Genomic DNA, 21,332 nt, shown 5'->3' on the forward strand with positions numbered 1-21,332 from the left:
CCGAAATAAGCACTCTGGTGGAGTTACTGTGTGTGTGTGTGTGTGTTTATAAGTAGTTTTAAACCTGATCTACAAAACAACATAACAGTAAAAGAAGAACTGACTGCGTTACAGTCAGTGCAGGAGCAGCAGCTTCGCTCTTGCGCGATTCATTTGCAGTTCGGACGCATAGGTGTGAACATCTTCTGCCCTGATACCAGCTGGGGGAGGACTATCCTCCGCCCGTGAGCACTTTGGAACGGGCGAGGTGCCCCCGGCAGCACCCGCTGCTTGTTGAGAGTAAAAGCGATACCCGCTTTCACGTCAAAAAGTCGTCATCAATAAGTCTCCAATAACACCAGAAAAAGTTGCTAGTCGCTTTTTAGAAAAAAAAAAAGTCGCTAAGGGGGTCTGAAAACTCGCTAAATATAGCGACAAGTCGCTAAGTTGGCAACACTGCAGCCAATCACATTGGCCATATATATTTGTCACATGACGTAGGACTCCAGTAGAGAACGTAATTTAACTCTTTCTGCACCGCTGGGTGAATGAGACGTTGACAGATCGTTTTTTTCTTACTATCGGGTTTGTTTTTCTTTAGTCGAAGAGATCAAATTATTGGTGGGGACAATTCAATAATCGCTGGATATTGGTGGGGACATGTCCCTTCCGTCCATGCCAAATCTACGCCCTTGAGTTCAACACAACTGTATTATCATTGTTATCGTTATTATTGTGTTATCTGATTTGATTTATTTGTTTTTACCACTGCTTATCTGTAACTTCCTCCCTTTGCAAAGTGTCGCTGTTTGCAGTTGCTACAATTTTTCTTGACAGAACTTTCCAGAAATGTAATTATTATTTAATATTATTTAATAAAAATAAATAAAATAAAAAAACGTCTAAGACTAACAGTATATATTCAATAATCCCCATTTAAAATAGCCAGGTTAACTTTAAAATGTATATATTTTTACATTTATTTATTATTTATTCTTATTAATTAATTTAATTGTGTGTGTACTTTTTTATTATCCTTTGCTGCGTAGGTTATTTGATAACATTCGCCAACAACGCATTTTTGTGCACTTGAATACAATAAAGGAATAAAGGAATCCAGTGAAGGGGAAGAAGTTTCTCTGTGTGCTGCAGTGCGCAGGGTCACTTTTAGAAGGAGAGGCTTTTCCGGTCGGTCTCGCTCTCCCTCTCTCTCCAGGCTCAGGGGGCGTCCTTCTCAGGGGAAACTGTTGCGCTGTTTCCATTCGCTGAAACCATAGGTGTGTCGGGGTGTGCGCTTTCTCTCTGCCAGCTGTCAGTCATGAGGTCACTTCCTGCGGGCGTGAGCACCATGGCTCTGCTTTGTATGGACGTGCTGGGGGATTTTTGACAGCGGCGGGACTGCGAGGGGAGCCAGCGAGGACGCGGTCGGTGTCTGGGGGACGTTTTCGCTCCTTCATCGCTCCTTTTCTCGCTGTTGCATTGAACGCTTCCCAGCCCACCGAGATATTTCCGAAGATATGGCGCCGACGTTTTGCGCTATCTGCTGTAAGGTATATACATATATATGTATGTCTTCATGTGGCCTTTTATTTATAAGTCCTCTTTGCAGCAGCTGACATTGACTGTGAGGGAATGCTGTGTAGCGCAAACTGCAGACTAGTGCACGTCTCCCACTTTGACACTCTGCCCAACTATTATATGCACATTATTAGTTTGCAGTCACAGGGAGGGGGGAGGTTACTAATTTCCTCCAGGATTATTGTTATTGTATGGAGGGGAGGAGGGGGAGGTAAGCTGTGTTTTTTTTGTTTTTTTTTTAGCCTGCACGCCTGCGCAGGGAGAACAGCTCTTCTTCATCAATAGGCATCATCTCCCTGTGATGTAAGCTATTCATTTAGTTCAACACAACGGCCTGTTTATTGTCCTGTTTGCACGGCCCATTTCTAAGATAGCGGTTGAAGAAGCAGAGATTGCTCCGGCTGTCAGAGCAGTCCTTTATAAAGGCCTCTGGTCAGGTCTGGTCTGGTGCCTCTGTGATGCAGTGATGGGAAGAGTAATGCCAAAGGGTTAATGCTGTGTTCTATACTCAGCACAATGAAAGGTAAACACCTGCATATAATGTAAATGTTATTTTCATAGAGTCAATCAAGAGGTTTTGTTTCAGAGGTGGGATCACTGCTTGTGCAGTCAGGATCGTGTGCCTTTTTATTACATACACAAAATAACTGTGACGGTCAGAAGGTGTGACAAGGATCATGGTTGGATGAGTAACAGTGATTTTACGGAGGCCTCACTTGCAGACTTGATGTGCAGCCAAGAAATATTAGGGATTTTTTTATTGCCCACTAGCGACGTTTAGTACTTTTATAGCACAAAGGTGGAGGGATTAAATGAGTGAAGCAGTGGTTAGTGTGTGGCTGCAAGTGCTGTGTAACTCCTAAAGTAACACTGAGTTAGAGTTTTTCTGTCTTTCTCCTTCTCATTTATGTGTCTAAACATGGACAATGTATTAAAAATCAGAATCGCTGTTCTGCAAATTATTTGTTAGATGATCTGTTTTGTAGTGAAGAAAATGGACCAACTGGCACTTTTCATTTCTGAAAAACACTATATTATGTTGATTGAAATCCCAGCAGTTGTTAGACTGAAAAACTGACAGGCATCCATCCACTCGTGGTTGAGTCAGCTCATGTGTCAGTTCTACACATGAGCCACTTTTGACCAGTGGATACCACCGCTGCCCGCCCATGATAAAATTGGCCTGTTAGCATGTGATTTATTGTTAGTTGCATAAATTCTCTCCAAATCACGGACAAACAGCATCCCACATTCTTGATTTTTAGTTCACAAACACTTGTTGTAATGACTAACTACTCCTGACATTTTGGAGATGTTAGCTCTTTATACAGTAAAGTTACAGCGGGATACAAATAACATCAGGCTGATCCTGCCACGATTTGTTGCCCCTGTCTAAATTACGGACAAACAGTATCCCACAGCTGTTTATGTTTTTAAATCCATTTTGCACAGAGAGGCATTTTTTTTTTTTGAAAAATGTATTGATAGCAATGTTGAATATTATTACACAGAAAAAAAAACTACATGTAAAATAATTACACCGTGATGCCTTTGCCTTTGTAAATAGAGGGACAGTAACTGCGTGTTTATATGTAAGCGTGTAAAACTTGAAGATAGTCAGATTAACAGTATTTTGTCTCTATCTGGCATTCTGCAATTCCTCTCATGTAAACAATAACGTGGCGCACAGCTGACGTGAAAAAAGGAAAATACCTTTAACGTTGCGTGACCAACTCTGTATTCCTCGTCCACACGTAAACGCAAAAAATGAGTTTTAAAAAATCTCAGTTTTCGGTGATTCAAAACGCCGTTTACGTGGACGAAACAGCTGTGTTTTCAAAAATACCCGTGTAAGTGCGGACGTAGCGTAAAAGAGTTCGTAGTTTATTTTCTTACTACCTACAGATTACTTGTATTTGCTTAATTGTTTACTAAATGTTTGAGGTGTGAAGTAAACCGCAATTGAGCGGGCCAACATTTTTCTGTAAAACAAAGGGGGGCCCAGCAAAAAAAGTTTGGGAACCACTGCTGTAGTGTAAAAAAAACTCATAAATTTCATATCACTGTCGTTAACATGGCTACGGTTAGTCAAGCCATCACAGTCCAATAGAAATACCAACAGATACACAGTTTAGGAGGAAGGGATGCTCACTGTAGAATCAGCATATATTACTGCCATCCCACTTTCACTCCCGCTGTGGCATACCAGGTTTAGGACACTTTTAAAGCACCCCCATTTCTGTGGTGCGCTAAGGATAAATGTCCTTGTCTGAGATTAATAATAATGTATGTTGTTGTTGTGTAGTGACTAATTACAGTTTTCTCTTTTGTAACCGTGGCAACAGTCCACTCTTCAATGCATTTTGGGGCCGCCTGAGACACCGCACTGAATCTTGACTGATGCGCGATGCTTTAAGATTTGTTTATGATAGAAATACACGTGGTTTAAAGAGAAAATCCAACTTCAGAATCTTTTGTAAGGGCTGGGGAAAAAAATCACATCTGAAATTTTGGATCTTTGCTGAGGATGAACCGAAGACAGATCCTCTGTTCTGAAATCCACTTGTAACTGCACTGTGAGACATGAAGTTCTTTGCACACCAGACTTGTAGCTGTGTGCTAAATCTATGCATTGATGTGCCATTTACCTCAGGGGCAAAGGTCGTATCATTCTGGTGTGTATCGTTAAAATTCCATTTGTATCTCGGGCACTGCCTATGGGCGGGGGCTAATTGATTGACTAAAAGTGTTTCAAAAGATCATATCAAATACTGCTAGCCAAACCTTGATCAAATAAAAAGCAAACCCTTTTGCTAAAAGTACAAAATATAGGTGAGTGAGTACCGTGTATCAGGGATGTCTTATGTGTTTTTCCCCTTTAATTTTGTGTCCACTTGACAAACACTAACATGTAATTTTTTTGGCTTTGATCTGGTATGGTGCTAGTGATTTATTTTCACAGCTGTAACAAAAATGGACCAAATATAGAAGGCATAACCTCAGTTTTTATGGTGATAAAAAAGACATTAAACAGCATAAAAGTTTATGAACTCTCCTGCTCAGACTTCTTTATGTCAGTCTTGGAGAACTTGTGCGTCAGTTGTTTTTTCCATCGTTACTTTTTGTCTGACTGAGCTGTTGCACACTGTTGTCTCAGGCAACCTGAGACCTGCAATCTGCTTCTGCCTGGCTGCATTCACAGCTTGTAGAGACAGAGAAAACAACAGAGGGAGATGCAACGTTTTCTCCTCAAACAGGACTTTCAGGTTCAGAAGTTTATCAGTTGTATCTCTTTGTGGGCCTAAAAGAGACATGTCGAAACGCCACATAGCTCCTTTGGCCTGTTTTTCAAGTTCCTGCACCATCAAAAATAAATACAAAAGTAAATATAGTGTGCATTTATGAAGTGCAGGGAAACACTGCACTTTGGCTGGTTCTAATCACTTATATGGTCTGTTTGTTTGGCATCTTTCGTCCTCTTGTAGTCAGGGTTGACCTTCCTCTGAGCCAGGTCTGTTCCCCTTGAGCCTTCTTTATCGTAAAGCCTTTCTGGGTTGAATAGGATTGGGGCCCTACTGCCAGATTTACAGTAAGGAGCTCTGGACAGGAGATTGTCTTTGCTAATAGTCAAGGAAAGTTGCCGTATGTAAGCTGAATTTGTAAGTTGACAGGACAAGAGGATTTGACTGATTCCTTCCTTGAACAATATCTTTGTTTGTTTCCAGTCTTCCTATGTCAGTGTCACATTTGCACACGTCTGTATTCTTATAGACAGACAGATTGCTGGAAGGTGTTCTCTTTCTTGCCAACTATCTTGTCTCGTTTTGACAAGTTCCACTCCCACTGCAACTGCCTCAGTAGGAGGCACAAGATATGCAGAAATCCTTATCAATCATCTGTCACTGACCATATCTACTCTCCCATTGGAATTGCGTTGCTAACAACAAAATGGTTTTTACTTTTTTGGTTTAACTACTTTTGCTTGTTTTGGTATGACAGAGGTGTTTGACACATTTATGGGACCTCACAGAGCTTTTTAACATGACAGATGACCAAAGGTAAATGCAGTGCAGAGTGATTTTGGATGAAGGTTGCTGCTTGCTAATACTGCTACCAAAAAAAAAACTTATCCACAAATATGTCAGCTGTGTAGCAGATCAAAATTAACTGTTTGTCCTCGCACTGCGCACATCTTCTTTAGGATTTGCTAATAACAGCTCCTGCTTAAGGGTTGCCCATAAGAAAAGCTGAAAGAGCTTTATGTCTTTCGTTGCACTACAGTAGCAAATCAGTGTTGATCTGTCACTAGGACTGTGTTCTGCATGCCTCCCCACAAAACACGTAGGCTGGTTTGGCAGCCAGAAAGGGGAGCTCAGGACTCCAGTGTCAAGCTGGAAAATGAAATGAGATACACAGCTGCCTGAGAAATACTCCCAGCTTCACCTTAGATTTGACGTGTACTCAAGTACTCATCACTGTATTGTTTTTTTAAGCAACCTCTTTACTACCTTTATGTATTCCAATAGACATTTTTTCCCCTGTGGAATTTTACAACTGTGGTAGCAGTATGTGGGTCTCAGGTTTATGTCATCCACAGGCTTAAGAGTTTCCATGCACAAGGATACCACTTCCACTTAGCTACAGGTGATGTTGTAGGTGCAGCAATGCACCAGCAAAGAAAGATGGCTGCCTGCTCGTAAATTTGACCTAAATAATGCAGGAATTCAGCTTTGCAAGAACCTTGAAGGACATGCATTCACTGGGTTTGTTAAGACTTGGTGGAAAAACTGTAATAATCAACTTTTCTTTGTTTACCAGAAAACTCTTTGATTAAAGTTGACTAAAGCTGTTATATTTGAGGATGCTCACTCATCTCCAAATATATATATATATATATTGACAAATGGTACCATTCAATCTCTAGACAAACTGCAACTAACTCTAAAAGGCTTTGAATATCAAATGTTCTACTGTACTGCTAATGGATATAACTTATTGATCTGCCACACTACAGATCAGCTCCTCTTTTATAAGTCTGGCAATGGATTATTCATTCGGGGATTCCTACTGATTCATGAAACATGCCATTGTCAGCCTAGAAGGAACCAGTCACACCACCAAAGAAACATTTAGTGATAGTACAAAGGTGAATCATTTTTATATCTATTAGCAGGTGAGAGCTGATCCAAAGCAGGCCACCAAAATATCATCAGCTGGATTCTGTCATTGTAGTAGATTGGGGTCAGGGATTCTGGTCTATACTTTAATTTGTCATCCATCTCTACAATGAAAAACAAGCCATCGGGTTGAACTTTAGTGACATACAGTTTAAAATTAGCATCAAAAAATTCTTGACCCCACCCCCCTTAAAAAAACATATTTATTCGATTGAGTTAAGCTTCATGTTTTTCTCCTGATTTCCCTCGATTACGCTGTTGGGGCGATCAGGGGAAAGCTATGACAGTAGACTATGCAGTCACTGTCATACACAAAAGTTTTACTGTTATTACTGGAGGTTTTTCAGACTCCTACATTCAAAGCAGAGCTCAGTCACTGTTATATTTTATGTGCAGTCTGTCAAATAATCTTAAGCACAGGTTTAAAGTTTAAAAATGTTTAAATGCAGGTTTTTTGTCTGTAGAAATATTTTGTGTGACAGTGTTGCTGAAGTGCACACACATAGACACGTGCACTAAGGGGAACCCTAAAACCACAGAACTCTCGGTGACAAGGGAGGGCCATGCTTGCTGATGGTCTGTTACTAGTGGAGATCCCACTTTTGGTCATTTTTACTGCTGTTTAATTGAAAAAAAAAATCGCAGCCAAAAAGTTATGCAGAATTGACATTTTTACCTTAAAATATTATGAGCCACTGTGAAAATGTTGACACTTTTGCTTGTCATGGGCATTAATAGATTGATCAGCTGTGATAGCATTGTACATCTCGGCCAGCCAGCATAGTCACAGATCCACAATTACTTTCTGACACCTGGAAAGGATCCTGGAAGGCAGCATTCTCTTACAGGGAATACACATGACTCAGTAAGGAGCTGTGTGATATTCTCAGCCTAGTTTAATAAATACAAGTTTTCCCTGGTGTCTCTTCACCCCCCAGCTTAGCATTTGTCAAGTGATAAACGCCGCTGGAAAAGATTGCATTGTACTGTGGGGAAGATTTGTAATGCTGGCCTGTCTGATCCTTGTGACTGATTTGGAAATAGGTACAAAGTGGCAGCCAGCAGTCAGACTTTGGCAAAGAAAGGAAATGTTGCTCAAGGACAACCACGGCGTTGTTTGGTATTGATCATCTTAACAGCTGGAAACAGCAGTAGCTGTCTTTTAACCATTGATCCAGCTGTTAATGCATTTAACTCACTGGAATACTGGAGTCATAGCTGTGGCTATACTGCAGGTCAGGGCTGTAGCACAGCTGTGTCATTGCTCAATATAACCTCACTGTTACTGTCATTTAAGAATAATAAAGCATAACAATAAATACTTTATGTCATATTTTGGGAAATTCTTCAAATTTGATAATAGTATTTAGATGTTTTCCTCTGAGCCAAAGATGTCCCATGAGATCAGTTTATTGCAAATCACATCCTTTCAAAGTTGATTCCCTGATAAATTCAGAATGCTTCAAGATTTGATCTTATTCTTTTGGCATTTGTAGTTTTAACTAGGTTTTATCCGATACCAGTACCAAACCGGGACTTTTGAAACAGTGCTCGAACCGGTGCTTAAAGAATGGAAAACACAAAATTGGTCCAAAAACCTTTCATGTTCGGCTGTTTTTTGTAAAAAGATAACAATGTTAGCCTTTTCTGCAGCTATAGGGGATTTATGGCATCACTCCTGGCTGGAAGCAGTGCTTAAACAATGGAAAAAAACATAAACTTTGTCCAAAACCCTCTCATGTTTAGCTGTTTTCCACTTTTTCTTTGGTCATTTTAGCCTTTTTGGCCAGGGTGAAGGGAGTATCTGCCATCAAACAAGAAGACAGCCGCATGTAACTACGACGGTGTTTGCTAGTTCACCTTACGTGCATTAATGTAATAATGTGGTTAGCCTACTCAACATAAATTACACACGAACAACATTAAGCTACTCACGCAGAGAAGCTGCTGCTGCTGCCATCATCATCCGTTATCATTTCTGCTACACTGGCAGGGCTAGGGGCCAGGACTCTCCTCTTCGGGTTTTTGGGGGATGTTGCTAACTCCGGGTCTGATAACAGGCACCACACCCGCAGTAGATGTGCCCGGTGTGAGGTCTCGCAGCAAGCTATCAAATACGGTGCATTTCTCGTCTTTTAACAAAATGCTATACGTCGCCAGGTGTTTCATCAGATTCGAGGAGTTACCTCCTTTGCACAGTATCACCTTAAAGCACTTGTTGCAGGCTGCTGAGTTTGCATCTTTTGCTGTGAAGTACAGCCAGACTTTGACCACTTTGCCTTGGGCATTTTTAATCTGTAGCTTTGCTCTAAAAGAACGTACGTACCTGGGCCTGCCTACTACGCTTGCAAAGGTAAAATGATTGGCTAGAATCCAAAGTGTATGACATTTCAGGAAAAAAAACCCACCGAAATGTGCGCTGCTTTTCGGTCTAGTTACTACCGTTTATGTCAGAACCGGTGCGATACCGGTACCCATCCCTAGTTTTAACAGGTTACACAATAAAATGTATCAAAATGTAAACATAACAAACACTTAAGCCTTATCAGAAGCAAAACACACAAAGGTACTGGTAGTAAAAGCTACCTTTGGCCAAAACTCCCATTATTCACATATCATAAAGTTTAGAGGACAGATCCATTGTATATGTACCTGTCTCTTTAGAAGGAAAAACCATGGTTAGTAGTTGATTGCCCCGCAAATCTAAAATTTCATTCTTTTCCATGTTCTTGTTTGAACGCTACCAAACACATGCACACAGGCACGTTTACTGCCACGTAGTGGTGCACTATTAACAGCCAGGGTCAAGGGTCAGGTCAGCATAGACCTTTGAGGTAACCTGATACCATGCCACACCGCAGCTTTGTGCCCATAGAGAAGCCGCAGTGTCCCCATAGAGTCTCTTCAGATCGTAAGGGCTTGTCTCATGTTAGCGTGCAGTGGCATTTGATTATTATTCTGACACTAAACGTGTTGTCACCGCAGAGGTCGGAGTCCAGAAGAGTTTGTGTAACTTGATGTTTTATTTCTCAACTCTGTGCAGCCGTGAGCTCGCAAGCTGACAGCCAAGGCAACATCTTGAGTAACCCTCCCGTCCTGTCTATTTACAAAAGAGTGAGAAACATCTCAATGGATTTGTTATCTGCCCATAAACATGTCTGACAAACAGGTAAAGTAATGGACTATTTTACCCACCTTCTGCAGTTGACTTATTTTCAAGTGAACTTCTGCTTTTATTGAAACATTCAAATAGGCGCTTTGAATAAGAAACTAATGTGTCCCGTGACTCTGCTGACTGGTTTTTCTGTTATATAAAAATCAATGGACACAATGGACAGGTTGGAGAAATGTGCCCCAGAACAGGTCAAATTTGTGCAATGCACTTGGTCACTATCAAAATTATTAAACATTATATAATTAGATCAGACACTGGTATTGATCTTCAGGACTAAAAATAGCAGACAAAATTTGCTTTAGCCGTGTATTTAACTGTCAGTTACCTAATAATAGGACAGCTTTGTTAGCTGTCATGTGGCTCATCTGTCACAGGGAACAGCTAAAGTCCAATGTCAATCACTTCCACGGCCTGTACTTTGGTCAATCACCATAACGATAAGAGGGTGCCGGCCTGCATATCAGCTCCAAGCGATAAGGGTTCACTCGAGTGTTTACACTGCAGGCATGGTTGAGACTAAGATCATGGTGAACTCTTTAAACAAAGGGGCAGGGGTACGGGGCAGCCCCATCAGCCCATTTTCTTCCTCTATGACCACCATTAGCTCGTAGACTCCTCCTTACAGGCATGACAGCTTTCAGGCCGTGAGATAGATGGGTTAAGCATTAAACCTGTGGACTACTCTTTAATACACACACACACATACATACATGCATGTACACTGAAATGCACACACTCTGATCATACAAACTGTTAGAGCTGGATGTTAAACTGCTGTCTGGAAATCTGCATGGAAAACTTCAAGTTTTGCTGATGAGGAAGGTAGGGGCTCTGTCATGTTTTATTTGAGTTGTTTTTCTGTTTTTATATACTTCTACTTTCATATCCATATTTTATATATAACAGCTAGTCTGAATTTTTTAAAACATATTTGTTCTACCACTGTATGTGAACAGTTTGGCGGTTTCTTCCATTTCCAATCGCAGGTTTTTGTTGTTCTGGTCTTTCAAAGAACTACATATTTTTTTCTTCACCCCATAGTGAGACAAGTCCATACACACCTCTGATGTCTTGGATTATTGCCAGTTTAATTCGTGTTTTCTTGGCATCTTGCTCTAATGTGGAATTTGTAAAGCTTCAAGCTTCATTGAGTGTCTCTCAGCCAGGTAGCTAGTCATGGAGGCTGGATGCTTACATTTACTGTGGCCACGTTACTCGTGCTTGTTCGTGTATATAATGTTTGTGGGATTAGATGACGCGATCCCCCTGAGTGATGGGTGTCACTAATGAGGCTCCAAGGTCATTGGTAGTTTCAGTTTTCCTGCAGATTCCAGAGGGCTGTGCACACCTGCTTCAGCAAGAAAGTGGTCTGCATGCCTCAGTGACGTTCAGAACGTCAAATACTTTAGCCAAAGCTTATTAGCAGTTTCATGGCCTGTCTGTCTAACGTGGACCTTTACTGCCTTGTGGGGGTTGGGTGATACTGCTGAGCAGAAAGCCATCAGACAGTATGGATTATTTATGCTCCGCCCGCACATCCAGCTGTGTGATCACAGTTTGCAAATACACCTACACACAACCCTTTCTTTTGTAGCAAATCATAATGGCTTTGATTGATTTTTATATCAGCTTGACACTTCTGATTTCAAAGCATGTGTTGTGTGTCATAATTGCCATGGCATTGCTATAGCAACCTGGGAGGTTGGCAGCCTTTTTTTTTCTTTTTCAGCGTAACCCCCTCTTGTCTGCTTTAGGCCCTAATTCCAACCCCAGTGCATGCACACGCACAGACGCGCACACACACACAAAAATACTTATGACCTTGTGTGCAGAGTGCCCTCAGTAGGCTCGGCTGAGTGAGCACAAGAGAGAGGTCCTGACCTACGAGACAAAGGTATTCTGTTACCATAGGGACCGTTGTTTTCCTTTTTTCCATGCCTCATATGCTCACTCTGTCTCACACACTGCTGATACAGACCCACAAGTGTAGTTTAACAGACATTCCTCTCCACCCTCCGTCTGTGTGTCTGTTTTTCTCTGAGTCCACCAGAGTCTGCAGTCTGATGCTAATCAGCGCTCTCTGTGTTTACATTCTTATGCATGTTGGTGGCAACATGAGGTTTAGTGTGGTCCATTACATCTAAGCTACTGGCTGAGAGGTCACGAGTTCAGTAAAGGGCTCCTTTTTTCTGTGTTATTTAAATACAAAGCCACGCATGCTCTGGGCATGTTGACACAAAACCCTGCCATTTAGTCCACTGCAGACTGATCAATATCTGCCCTGTGGAAGAAGCTGCAAGTAGTGACCTTTTTGCAAGAGGGATTTTTATCTTGTCACTCAATTACTCGATTACACAAAAGCCTGTCTAGATCTTAGTCGAGCTGTGGTCAAGAGGATTCTTTATTGTTTCCCCTTAAGGAGGAATTACAATAAGACGGTGCTGAGTGGGGAAAAAAAATAGTTTATGAAACTATCCTCGGAAGGAAGACTTGAGGGTCAGGAGTGAGAAGCTGAATGCTAAATAGGTTTACTTTGTGCTAATAGAGCTAACACTGCCTCCATTCAGATAAAAGTAGAAGACCGAGTAGCTTAGTAAAGTTTCCTGCTGAGATGCCAGGCCTCTTTTCATGTTTGGAAGTGCTTTGAAAGAGTGGGAATTTACGGGGTCTTTATTATCCGATTGGGTTTAGTTCCTCTAGACTTTGAATCTTGAATTTCAACATTTATTGTGATATTGTGATTATTTTCCCTGCTTATGCATTATAACTGTTGTTATGTGGTTTTTCCTGTTGAACATGACAGGAGTCTGAGCTCGGTGTGGTTATCTTGGTGTTCTTGTTTTTACATTTTGTCTTTTTTTTGGTTTCGTTTATGTTACTCATCTGCTTTTGATCTGTTTTGCTTCTGGCTTGCTGCTCACCAACCCTGGAGCCAGTAGGGACTCTCCTTGGGTTTTTCCATTCAGTTCTTCAAGGCTTAAAATGTCAGTAAAAGGGGGATGATCTGTTATTACCAACAGTGGCTAGCTATATATATATATATATATATATATATATATATATATATATATATATATATATATATATATATATATATATATAAAAGCACAGCACAAAGAACAACTTAATGCGAATCAAAACCAAGCACACCCCTTTTCAAGGCTTTGCCTCCAAGCCCAGCACCGCTCACAATCTGAACGTCAGTAGCAAAGAAACAGTCGTGAGGACGGTTTCTTTGCCTACAGTGTCCAACAAAGTATCTGGCATGACCCTCCCAGCCAGATACTTGACTGTTGATACTGGATCAGTCTTGGAAAGGAGAAAATTTCTGCTGCAGAACCCCAGAGGACAGCAGAAAGACAGGTGAATGGGGAGTAGGCAGATGGACTGACAGGAAGCCACAGACATACACGCTGCTTTTGACTTTTATATATATATATAAAAGTCAAAAGCAGCTTCAGTGTGTCTTTGTGTATCTAGAGAAAGCATATAATAAGTTGGTAAGATAGGAACTGTGGTACTGCGTGAGGAAGTAAGGAGTGGCAGAGGAGTATGTGAGGGTGGTGTGGGAGATGTATCAGGACAACAAGACTGTGACGATGTGTGTGGTAGAAGTGACAAAAGGGTTCAAGATGGGGTGTGATTACATCAAGGATTGACTCTGAGCCCACTCTTGATTGCATGGTGATGTACAAGCTGACAGATGAGGTCAGGAGTCTCTGTGGACTGCAACATTTGCAGGCAACATTGTGATGTGTAATGAGAGTAAGGAGCACATGGAAGAACATTTGAAGAGGTGGAGGTATGCAGTGGAGAGAGGAGGAATGAAAGTTAGTAGGAGTAAGCCAGACTATGTGTGTGTGTGAGTAAGAGGGAGACGGCTGGAAAAGTAAAAATGCAAGAAGGTAGATGCGTTTAAACAGGGTGAAAACTGGGTGGAGTAGGTGGAGATGAGTGTCAGGGGTAATTGGTGATGGGGAGATGGCAGCAAGGCTTAAAGGGAAGTTTGGTAGTGAGGCCTGTTATGATGTATGGTTTGGAGACAGAGGCACTGACAAAAAGGAGGTGGCAGAGTTAAGATGCTCAGAATTTTATTGTGAGTGACCAGGATGGGCCTTAAGTCCTTAAGGCGGGCAACTCATTGGGAGTGGTTTGCAGAAGCTTGGAACTTGGAAGTTAGAGGCAAGGCTGAAATGGTTTGGACACACACAGAGGAAGGATGGTGGATATATAAATCAAAGATAACGATGGAGCTGCCAGGCAAGAGTAAAAGAGAGAAGTTTCATGGATGTAATGAAAGAGAACTTGCAGAGGGTTGGTGTGACAGAAGAGGATGCTAGACATAGAGTAAGATGCAGACAGATGATTCGCTGTAGCAACCTCTAACGGAAGCACCAGATAGAAGAAAAGCAAGCAAGATCATATGTATAACCACATTTTTTTTAATGTCTGCTGCACTGAAGACAAAACGGTATGCAAATGATCTCTGTAGTCAGTGTGGGTGTGTAGTCCCTCTCTCTTCTCAATATAACCACCAGTACTTAACAAACTAAAGGACAAGTTCAAGTTAAACTCTAGGCAGTCAAGTGTTAAGGCGAGGATTGGCTGAGAACATCCAGCAGCTGCTGTCTTGTGGTCATATCCTCACCCTTATCTCACTGTCACCCTCTTCTTCCCCTTGTTTCATGTCCTTAGCATGGCCTGATGGAATGAGCTTACTAAAGATTGACCCACTTTACAAAGTTGAATTATGCGATTCGGGGTCCATTCCCAATACCATTCTTACGCTAAGCCTAAGAAGCAACTGTGTAGCTCCTCCCAGCATCCACTGTGCAATTCAGCAAAGTTGCATCCATCTATACGCCATCCCAGTCTCTCATGTGTCTTCTAGCCAACCTCAGACCCAGCCTTCCTATTACAGCACAGCCTATAGCTGGAATAACTGTCCTACATTCGTGCCTCCACATGTCTTCAGTCTATATTTCTACCCTCAGTCTTTCTCTTATTTCAGCACTAAGGTTTTGTGTGGACATGGTTACTCTACGTGCGGTGAATAGCTAAGGGGAGTAGAGAGGCCCGTGTTGTGTCATAAGATACTCCGTGTGCTTCATTCCTTCATGGCCTGCTGACCCATGTGCAACAGCTGTTGCACATGGGTCAGCGTATTGATGGCCACATGTTGCGTCAGCCCTTCTCATGAGGCCTGAACGTGTTATTCAGAGCTGTTTTGAATCATTTGCACTGAAAGATAATGGAGTTTTACTCAGTTGTGTTGATGATGATAAAGGTACTGTTAGTGTTTGGTCTCTTAGTCTGTCGGCATACTGAGATATCTGAGCAACCTTTGGATAGAGTGCTATAAAGTTTTACATAGATGTCTACAGTGAAAGTTTAAATCCTTAGACCCCTCACTCTCTGGCAGTCCTCAGACATTTCAGCGTCAACTCATTAGCTGAGATATCTACTCAGAAGCCTTTACTTTTCTTTAGATTGCCATTTTACATTATCAGGTCAAAAAAATCTGTTAACAATGTCTGCTAACTGCTATACAAAAATGATCAACATAATAAGCATTATACCTGCAGAACATCAGCATGATGTCGTGGCCATATTGGCAAGCTCATGTGAGCTTTAAGTACTAATACAAAGGTAAAAATCGGGGTGACTCTTTAATCTCTGTCAGCCAGCCCGTGTTTCTATTTGACCTCTTTGACCTCTGTTTGTTTCCCCTCCCTTGCACCCTTGTCCCTGGTCTCCAGTTTGATGAGTGAGAGTGCCACCAGCCTCCTCCCATCACCACAATGGTCGACATGGAGACCCATTACCATCCCCCCTCTCCCCTGGAGGACTCTGTGCTGGGAAGTCCCCTGTGTGCTGATGACGATTTCATGGGTAGCATGGAGCAGCTCCAGGACATCTCCCAGTCCATCAGCGGCGACGCTCTTATCTCCTTTGGTGTCCCAAAATACCAATGCTCCAGCAACGGCTCTGATGGGTCCACCGTCCTCGGTAAAATTAAGTGTGATTTCTTTTTGTTTACAAAGTTACAGTCAGACCATGAGTGGTTTGCTTTCTCGCTCTGGTTTCACAATGTCCCAGCACCTCAGTGTAATCCCCTTGCCATTCTCGTTGTTGTCAAACCAGGAGTCCTTCAGTTTAGCCCCGTAATCCCTATTTTGCTCCAAATTGAGGTTTAGATAAGAAACTCACTTTGGCCTTTTTAACTTTTTTCTCTTAAAAGGCTGTACTACATTATCTTTTATCTTAACAAACTTTTTCTCAGTCTCCTCTGTCCAGACTAAAACACTTCCTAATGATTTGAGAAATTGCCCTTTTAGCGATCTGTGTGATATCTGAGTCTCCTGATAGATTTCCTTTCTTTCCTTCAGTATTTCCACCATTTTTCCATTTTTCTCCTCTGGCCTTATTCGCCTATCATCCTTGTGACTCTCTAGTTTTACCTCTTTTTTTCCTTCCCCTTCCAGCTTTTCTCTTTGCCCCATATCCAACAAGGAATTTACACATTCCTAAACCACCATGCAAAACCTATTAGGAAACATCCAATTTGCTTCTGTGTTTCCTCCTGAATAGACTGGGTCTGGGAAATTTACATGCTTAAAAAAAAAGAAATGCAACAAGTAAAGGAGCTGTGAAGAGTACATGTAAGACAGGGAAGAGGGGGGGGTGGGGTGGAAGAGCACTGAGCATCAGAGAAACATTTGATGACAAAAGGCAGTGTGAGGGTGCATGCGATTTATGGGTGTTTAGGAACATAAACACGGTGAGACACAGGAGCAGAAGCTCATATGCTTTCACTCTCTGCTCTCAGTCAAAACATGTGCACTTGCCCCAAGCTGGAACACAGCTCACTGCCAAATGCTGCTTATCCCTGTGCTGGCATCTCTCGCCAAAACTCATGTGGCTTGACTTAGTGCCACTGTTTTGTACCATTTCATCTGCGCTATTTGTGTACCAAGCAACTTCTACCAACCACGTTCCCTACGCAGTGTGGAAATGGAAAGCTGTTGGCAACACGCAGCAAACCCCATGACCTGTCATCCATGACGAGGATCTGTAATAGTACTACATAATGATGCTATGTTTGTGACAGGCAGTACATCACAGCGTGTTAATATCTGTAAGTAAATGCTGTGATGGAACGGGCTGTCCTTGTTGGGTCATAGAGGTGCAACTGTGCTTCAGATTCGCCGGCTCTTTGGCAGAGGTGAATGTGCAGATGTCAATGATTATATGTAGTTCAAATTTCTCAAGCTTTCAACTTTATTTAAACATAGGATGAGGTGGCTCTGTGAAATTTACATTTTTTTGGGTCAAAATTTTGTGCAGTGCTTTTATAACAGATCGAGGGATTTTCAACATAGCATTTCTAAATATACTAGTTTTCTTTAGAAATAATTATTTCTATCTGCACACAATAAAAGAGCAGAAAAAGAATTGTCTCACAAAGCAGGAGATGGATATAGAAAGTTATCACAACAATGGACTGAGAGCTTGCAGACCAAGAAGAAGAGACACCCTCAAGCCAGACTGAAGTATGCGGGCAAACTGGAAGCGCTACCTTTGGTCAGATGAGACGAAACTAGGGTTTTGTTTGTGTGTAAAGTAAAATAATGCAAGGATCCAAAAACTAGGATTTTTGGAAAAGCATTTTCTTTTCATTTTGTGACCTTCAGACACTCGGCCACATCTGTCTTTGGTTCTCAGTGTTTCCGTCCTCTGTACAAGCTTGTGAATATTCATTTCATTTTAGTTTTTTGTGCCATTCCTTACTTCAGTTAAAATTATAATAGCGTTTGTCGACAAATAGTAAAAAACCCAAATCTTTTTAGTTACCATTAAATATTAGTGTCATTTAGAGCAATATATTATTATATATCAAGAAAAAAATGTAATCACGTGCATGCTTGTTTTATTAGATGCGCTTACGCCAGCATCCAGCCCATCATCGGTTGTTTACGGCGTGGTGGCTGGCCAGGAGGAATCCACATCCACATCACTGAACCTGGAGTGCCGAGTGTGTTCTGACCGCGCCTCGGGCTACCACTACGGAGTCCATGCCTGCGAGGGCTGCAAGGTGAGATAAAGATTTTTGTAAAATAAAGAAGAAGTGCTCTGAGAGCGCACACGGCAAGGCAGCTCACTCTCTGGGCAGTATTTACTTTTAAGAGAATTGTGTTGTATTTTTTATACACTCATTTTGTTTTCTTCTGTCTTTTTTAAATGCACTTTAAGGCATTTGTAGTGCTGTAAAAACAAATGTAAAGTGCAGGCTTTTGTTATTTGCCTTTTTGAATTTAATATGCTTGACATACTCAGATTTTGAGTGTACAGTATTCCCACGCCACATTGCTGTTCACGTTTTGCGGACTCTCTACAATCCCGGATTTATCCATAAATTTATATCACGGGAATTTTGTTATATCGCGGGTTTCTGCAGCTTATAGGTATACTGTGCCGCTGCACATACAAATGTTTTTAAAATACGTAAGGATGTATCTCAAAAGTGTTTAGGAGGGTAGAAAGGTTTTATAAGAGTGTTTTTATGGTTTTAAGTATATAAAAATAATAAAATAAACGTGGTTTTTACATTCCAGAACGTAACCCCTCGGATAATTGCGGGAGTACTGTAATTAGTTTTTTCATATGTGCCTACACTACATGTGTAGCATTCATGCAATTGTTGTATAAAATTCCTTTAAATGTTTAATAAATAATGCAATGCTAACAAAGTCAAAACCTCCTTGGCGAATGTAGCGATTGTCGAAAAAGTGGTTCTGTCATTATGCTCGATAGACTTCATAGGTCACTCTTGCCAGATGAGCACACTCATCTTTTCACCCTGTGCCCTGCTTAATCTTTACCATCAATATCCATCCAATCTCCTTCCCCATACGCCACCCTCGGTGAGGCACAGAAAGCCATCTTAACCCACATTAACCAGTTTCAAAAGAGTAAATTATTTCTTATTTTTAGGTATAACACTAAAAAAAGAAGGAAAAACCAGACTGAATCCAGGTGCAGTGTGTCTTGTGACTAATGATGGCTTATAACAACATCATAAATGTCACATTTGGCCTTTACACATGGTTGCTTATTAGTCATTCAGTTAATTGTTTACCAGTTGTTGAAGAGGAAACCAAGGCCGTCTTAAGATAAACTAAGGGTCAAAGACTGTGTGACTTGAGATGTTTTTCAGCTGCTGCTGGCTGTCACTTACTTCAGGTAAACAATCTGGAAGACATAGCGACTAAATCGGGGGACGTCTGTACTTCTGCGCTCTAAAAAATACACTTAACTTAAATGTGTCAGCCAGTGATAGAAGTGATAGAAAAACTCAGATAAAATGGAATAATCATGTGTGGGATATGTGTTGACTGTAGATCAGTGCTTTGATACAGATGTATCTGTAGTAGATGCTACCTGAGGTCAGTCCACAGGTCAGCCAGAGTTGTTTTACAACAAGTCTTAAGGCTGTAAAACAATAAATCAAAGACATTTCTCCGAAGTCAAGGTCAATTTGTTCAGCCTATACCTTTAGGAAAAAGTCATGTCAGTGCATATCTATAAGAGGTGGCCCGAAAGTACTAAAGGTTAATGTTAAACCCCAAACTTTGAACATGAGTTGAATGGGAGAAGTCAACATTTCTTGATCATAACCAGAAAATCTCGAAATTGTGCCTTTAATTACAAATTTAAACAGCGTTATCCTCACGTTCTCTTAAAGCACTCAATAACTGAGAAATGATTATGTAGAGCAGGAGTTCTCACATTGCTGATGACAGCTGTGAGAAGAAAGTGAGTCCTTCTGTCACCTTGTATAATGAGCTGAATGAGTGACAATGATGACAGTAAAAGGGTTACTGCGATGGTGGAAGAAACTGTAGGAAGTATTCGAGAAACTTAATGAAATTCTGAAATATGGATGACTAAATAAGCCACAATCAAAGTTACAGTTGAGGAAAAACAGCAGTAGTTTAGCCAAAATTTTAAAAAAAATATGAATGAATGAAAATATGATTTTTACTTTGTTTAACGTTGATAAAAGTTTTTCTGTTACAAGCTACTGATGATTGCACAGCCAAACCATGGAATCGAAGTCTTTATTTCAAAGATATAAGAAAGAAATGTTAATTTACAAAAGAAATAAATGAACATGAAATAAAACAGGGGTGTCAAACTCAAATACACAGTGGGCCAAAATTCAAAACTGGATCAAAGTCGCGGGCTAACATTAATATTCACTGAAAAAAAATCTTCCTCCAAATATAACAAGGAATCTTTTCTTATGGACTCAAACAAGTTTTGCTGAAAAACTGAATATGGAACAAGCAAAGCTCAATGCTAAACAATATATATAACTTATATAAACGTATATATAACTTAATATTGCGCACATGCAAAATCAAAATTCCAAATAAATAACACATCAGTGGAATTAATTTCTTAAATAAAATATTGTATTTGCAGCCTTCTGAATTCAATTTTATCATTTATCAAATTTTCATCATATTCTCCCACCTGTCCAGAAAGCTCCTGTTTTCTGCCTTTCTTTTTGTCATTTTGGGATAGGTAGCGTGGCAGTATTTGCATGGTTGCTATGACTATGGTCAACAGAGGAGAGGATGCTAATGGGTCCTGTCATGACTAACATGCCAAAACACCAACAGAGCATTCTGGGAGTTGTACTATTAGCATAGCATAGCATAGCATCTTTATTTTTAACGCACTTTACATCCAACAATGTTGACCAAAGTGCTACAAATATAAAACAGAGAGGAAACAGTTTAAATTACATATAAAATATCTTAAAATTAAAAATAATATAATTAGTAAGAAAATATATTAAGAGACATCAACAAGTCCTGCTGTGCTAAAAGCCAAGGTAAATAAATATGTTTTAAGACATGATTTAAAAACAGATAAGGAAGGTGCCTGTCTAACATGTAAAGGCAACTCATTCCACAATTTTGGTGCTGCCACAGCAAACGCCCGATCCCCTCTGAGCTTACGATTAGTCCTGGGCACGCTCAGGAGGAGCTGGTCTGCCGACCTGAGGGACCGGGAAGGTATGTATGGATGAAGAAGCTCAGAGAGGTACAGAGGGGCAGCATTGGACAAACATTTAAAAACAAATAAAAGCAGCTTAAAATGGATCCTAAAATGCACGGGCAGCCAATGAAGTGAATATAAAACTGGGGTGATATGCTCGTATCTACGAGTGCCAGTTAAAAGGCGTGCAGCAGCATTCTGGACTAGCTGCAGTCAAAAAACAGAAGATCGACTCACCCCAAAATAAAGAGAATTACAATAATCCAGCCGAACGGTTACAAAAGCGTGGATTACTGTTTCAAATTGCTGTCTCGTAAGAAAGTGCTTAATTTTGGCCAGTTGCCTCAGATGAA

General features: G+C 40.9%; 1 protein-coding gene across 6 annotated transcripts in view; it reads left to right on the forward strand.

The window, feature by feature from the left end:
* pparab (peroxisome proliferator-activated receptor alpha b) overlaps positions 1-21,332 on the forward strand; it is an 87,310-nt gene that overhangs the window by 53,202 nt on the left and 12,776 nt on the right. Inside the window, exons 1-4 of one of the 6 annotated variants that reach the window (XM_085164482.1) lie at positions 1,048-1,529; positions 1,800-1,860; positions 15,669-15,918; positions 17,847-18,004. In XM_085164482.1, coding sequence (XP_085020608.1) covers positions 15,711-15,918; positions 17,847-18,004 — 366 coding nt within the window. In that variant the 5' untranslated portion in view covers positions 1,048-1,529; positions 1,800-1,860; positions 15,669-15,710. The other 5 variants (XM_085164479.1, XM_085164480.1, XM_085164478.1 and 2 more) reach the window with 5 other exon arrangements.

The sequence above is a fragment of the Neolamprologus multifasciatus genome, chromosome 7, assembly GCF_963576455.1.
Source record: "Neolamprologus multifasciatus chromosome 7, fNeoMul1.2, whole genome shotgun sequence".
Classification (NCBI taxonomy): domain Eukaryota; kingdom Metazoa; phylum Chordata; class Actinopteri; order Cichliformes; family Cichlidae; genus Neolamprologus; species Neolamprologus multifasciatus.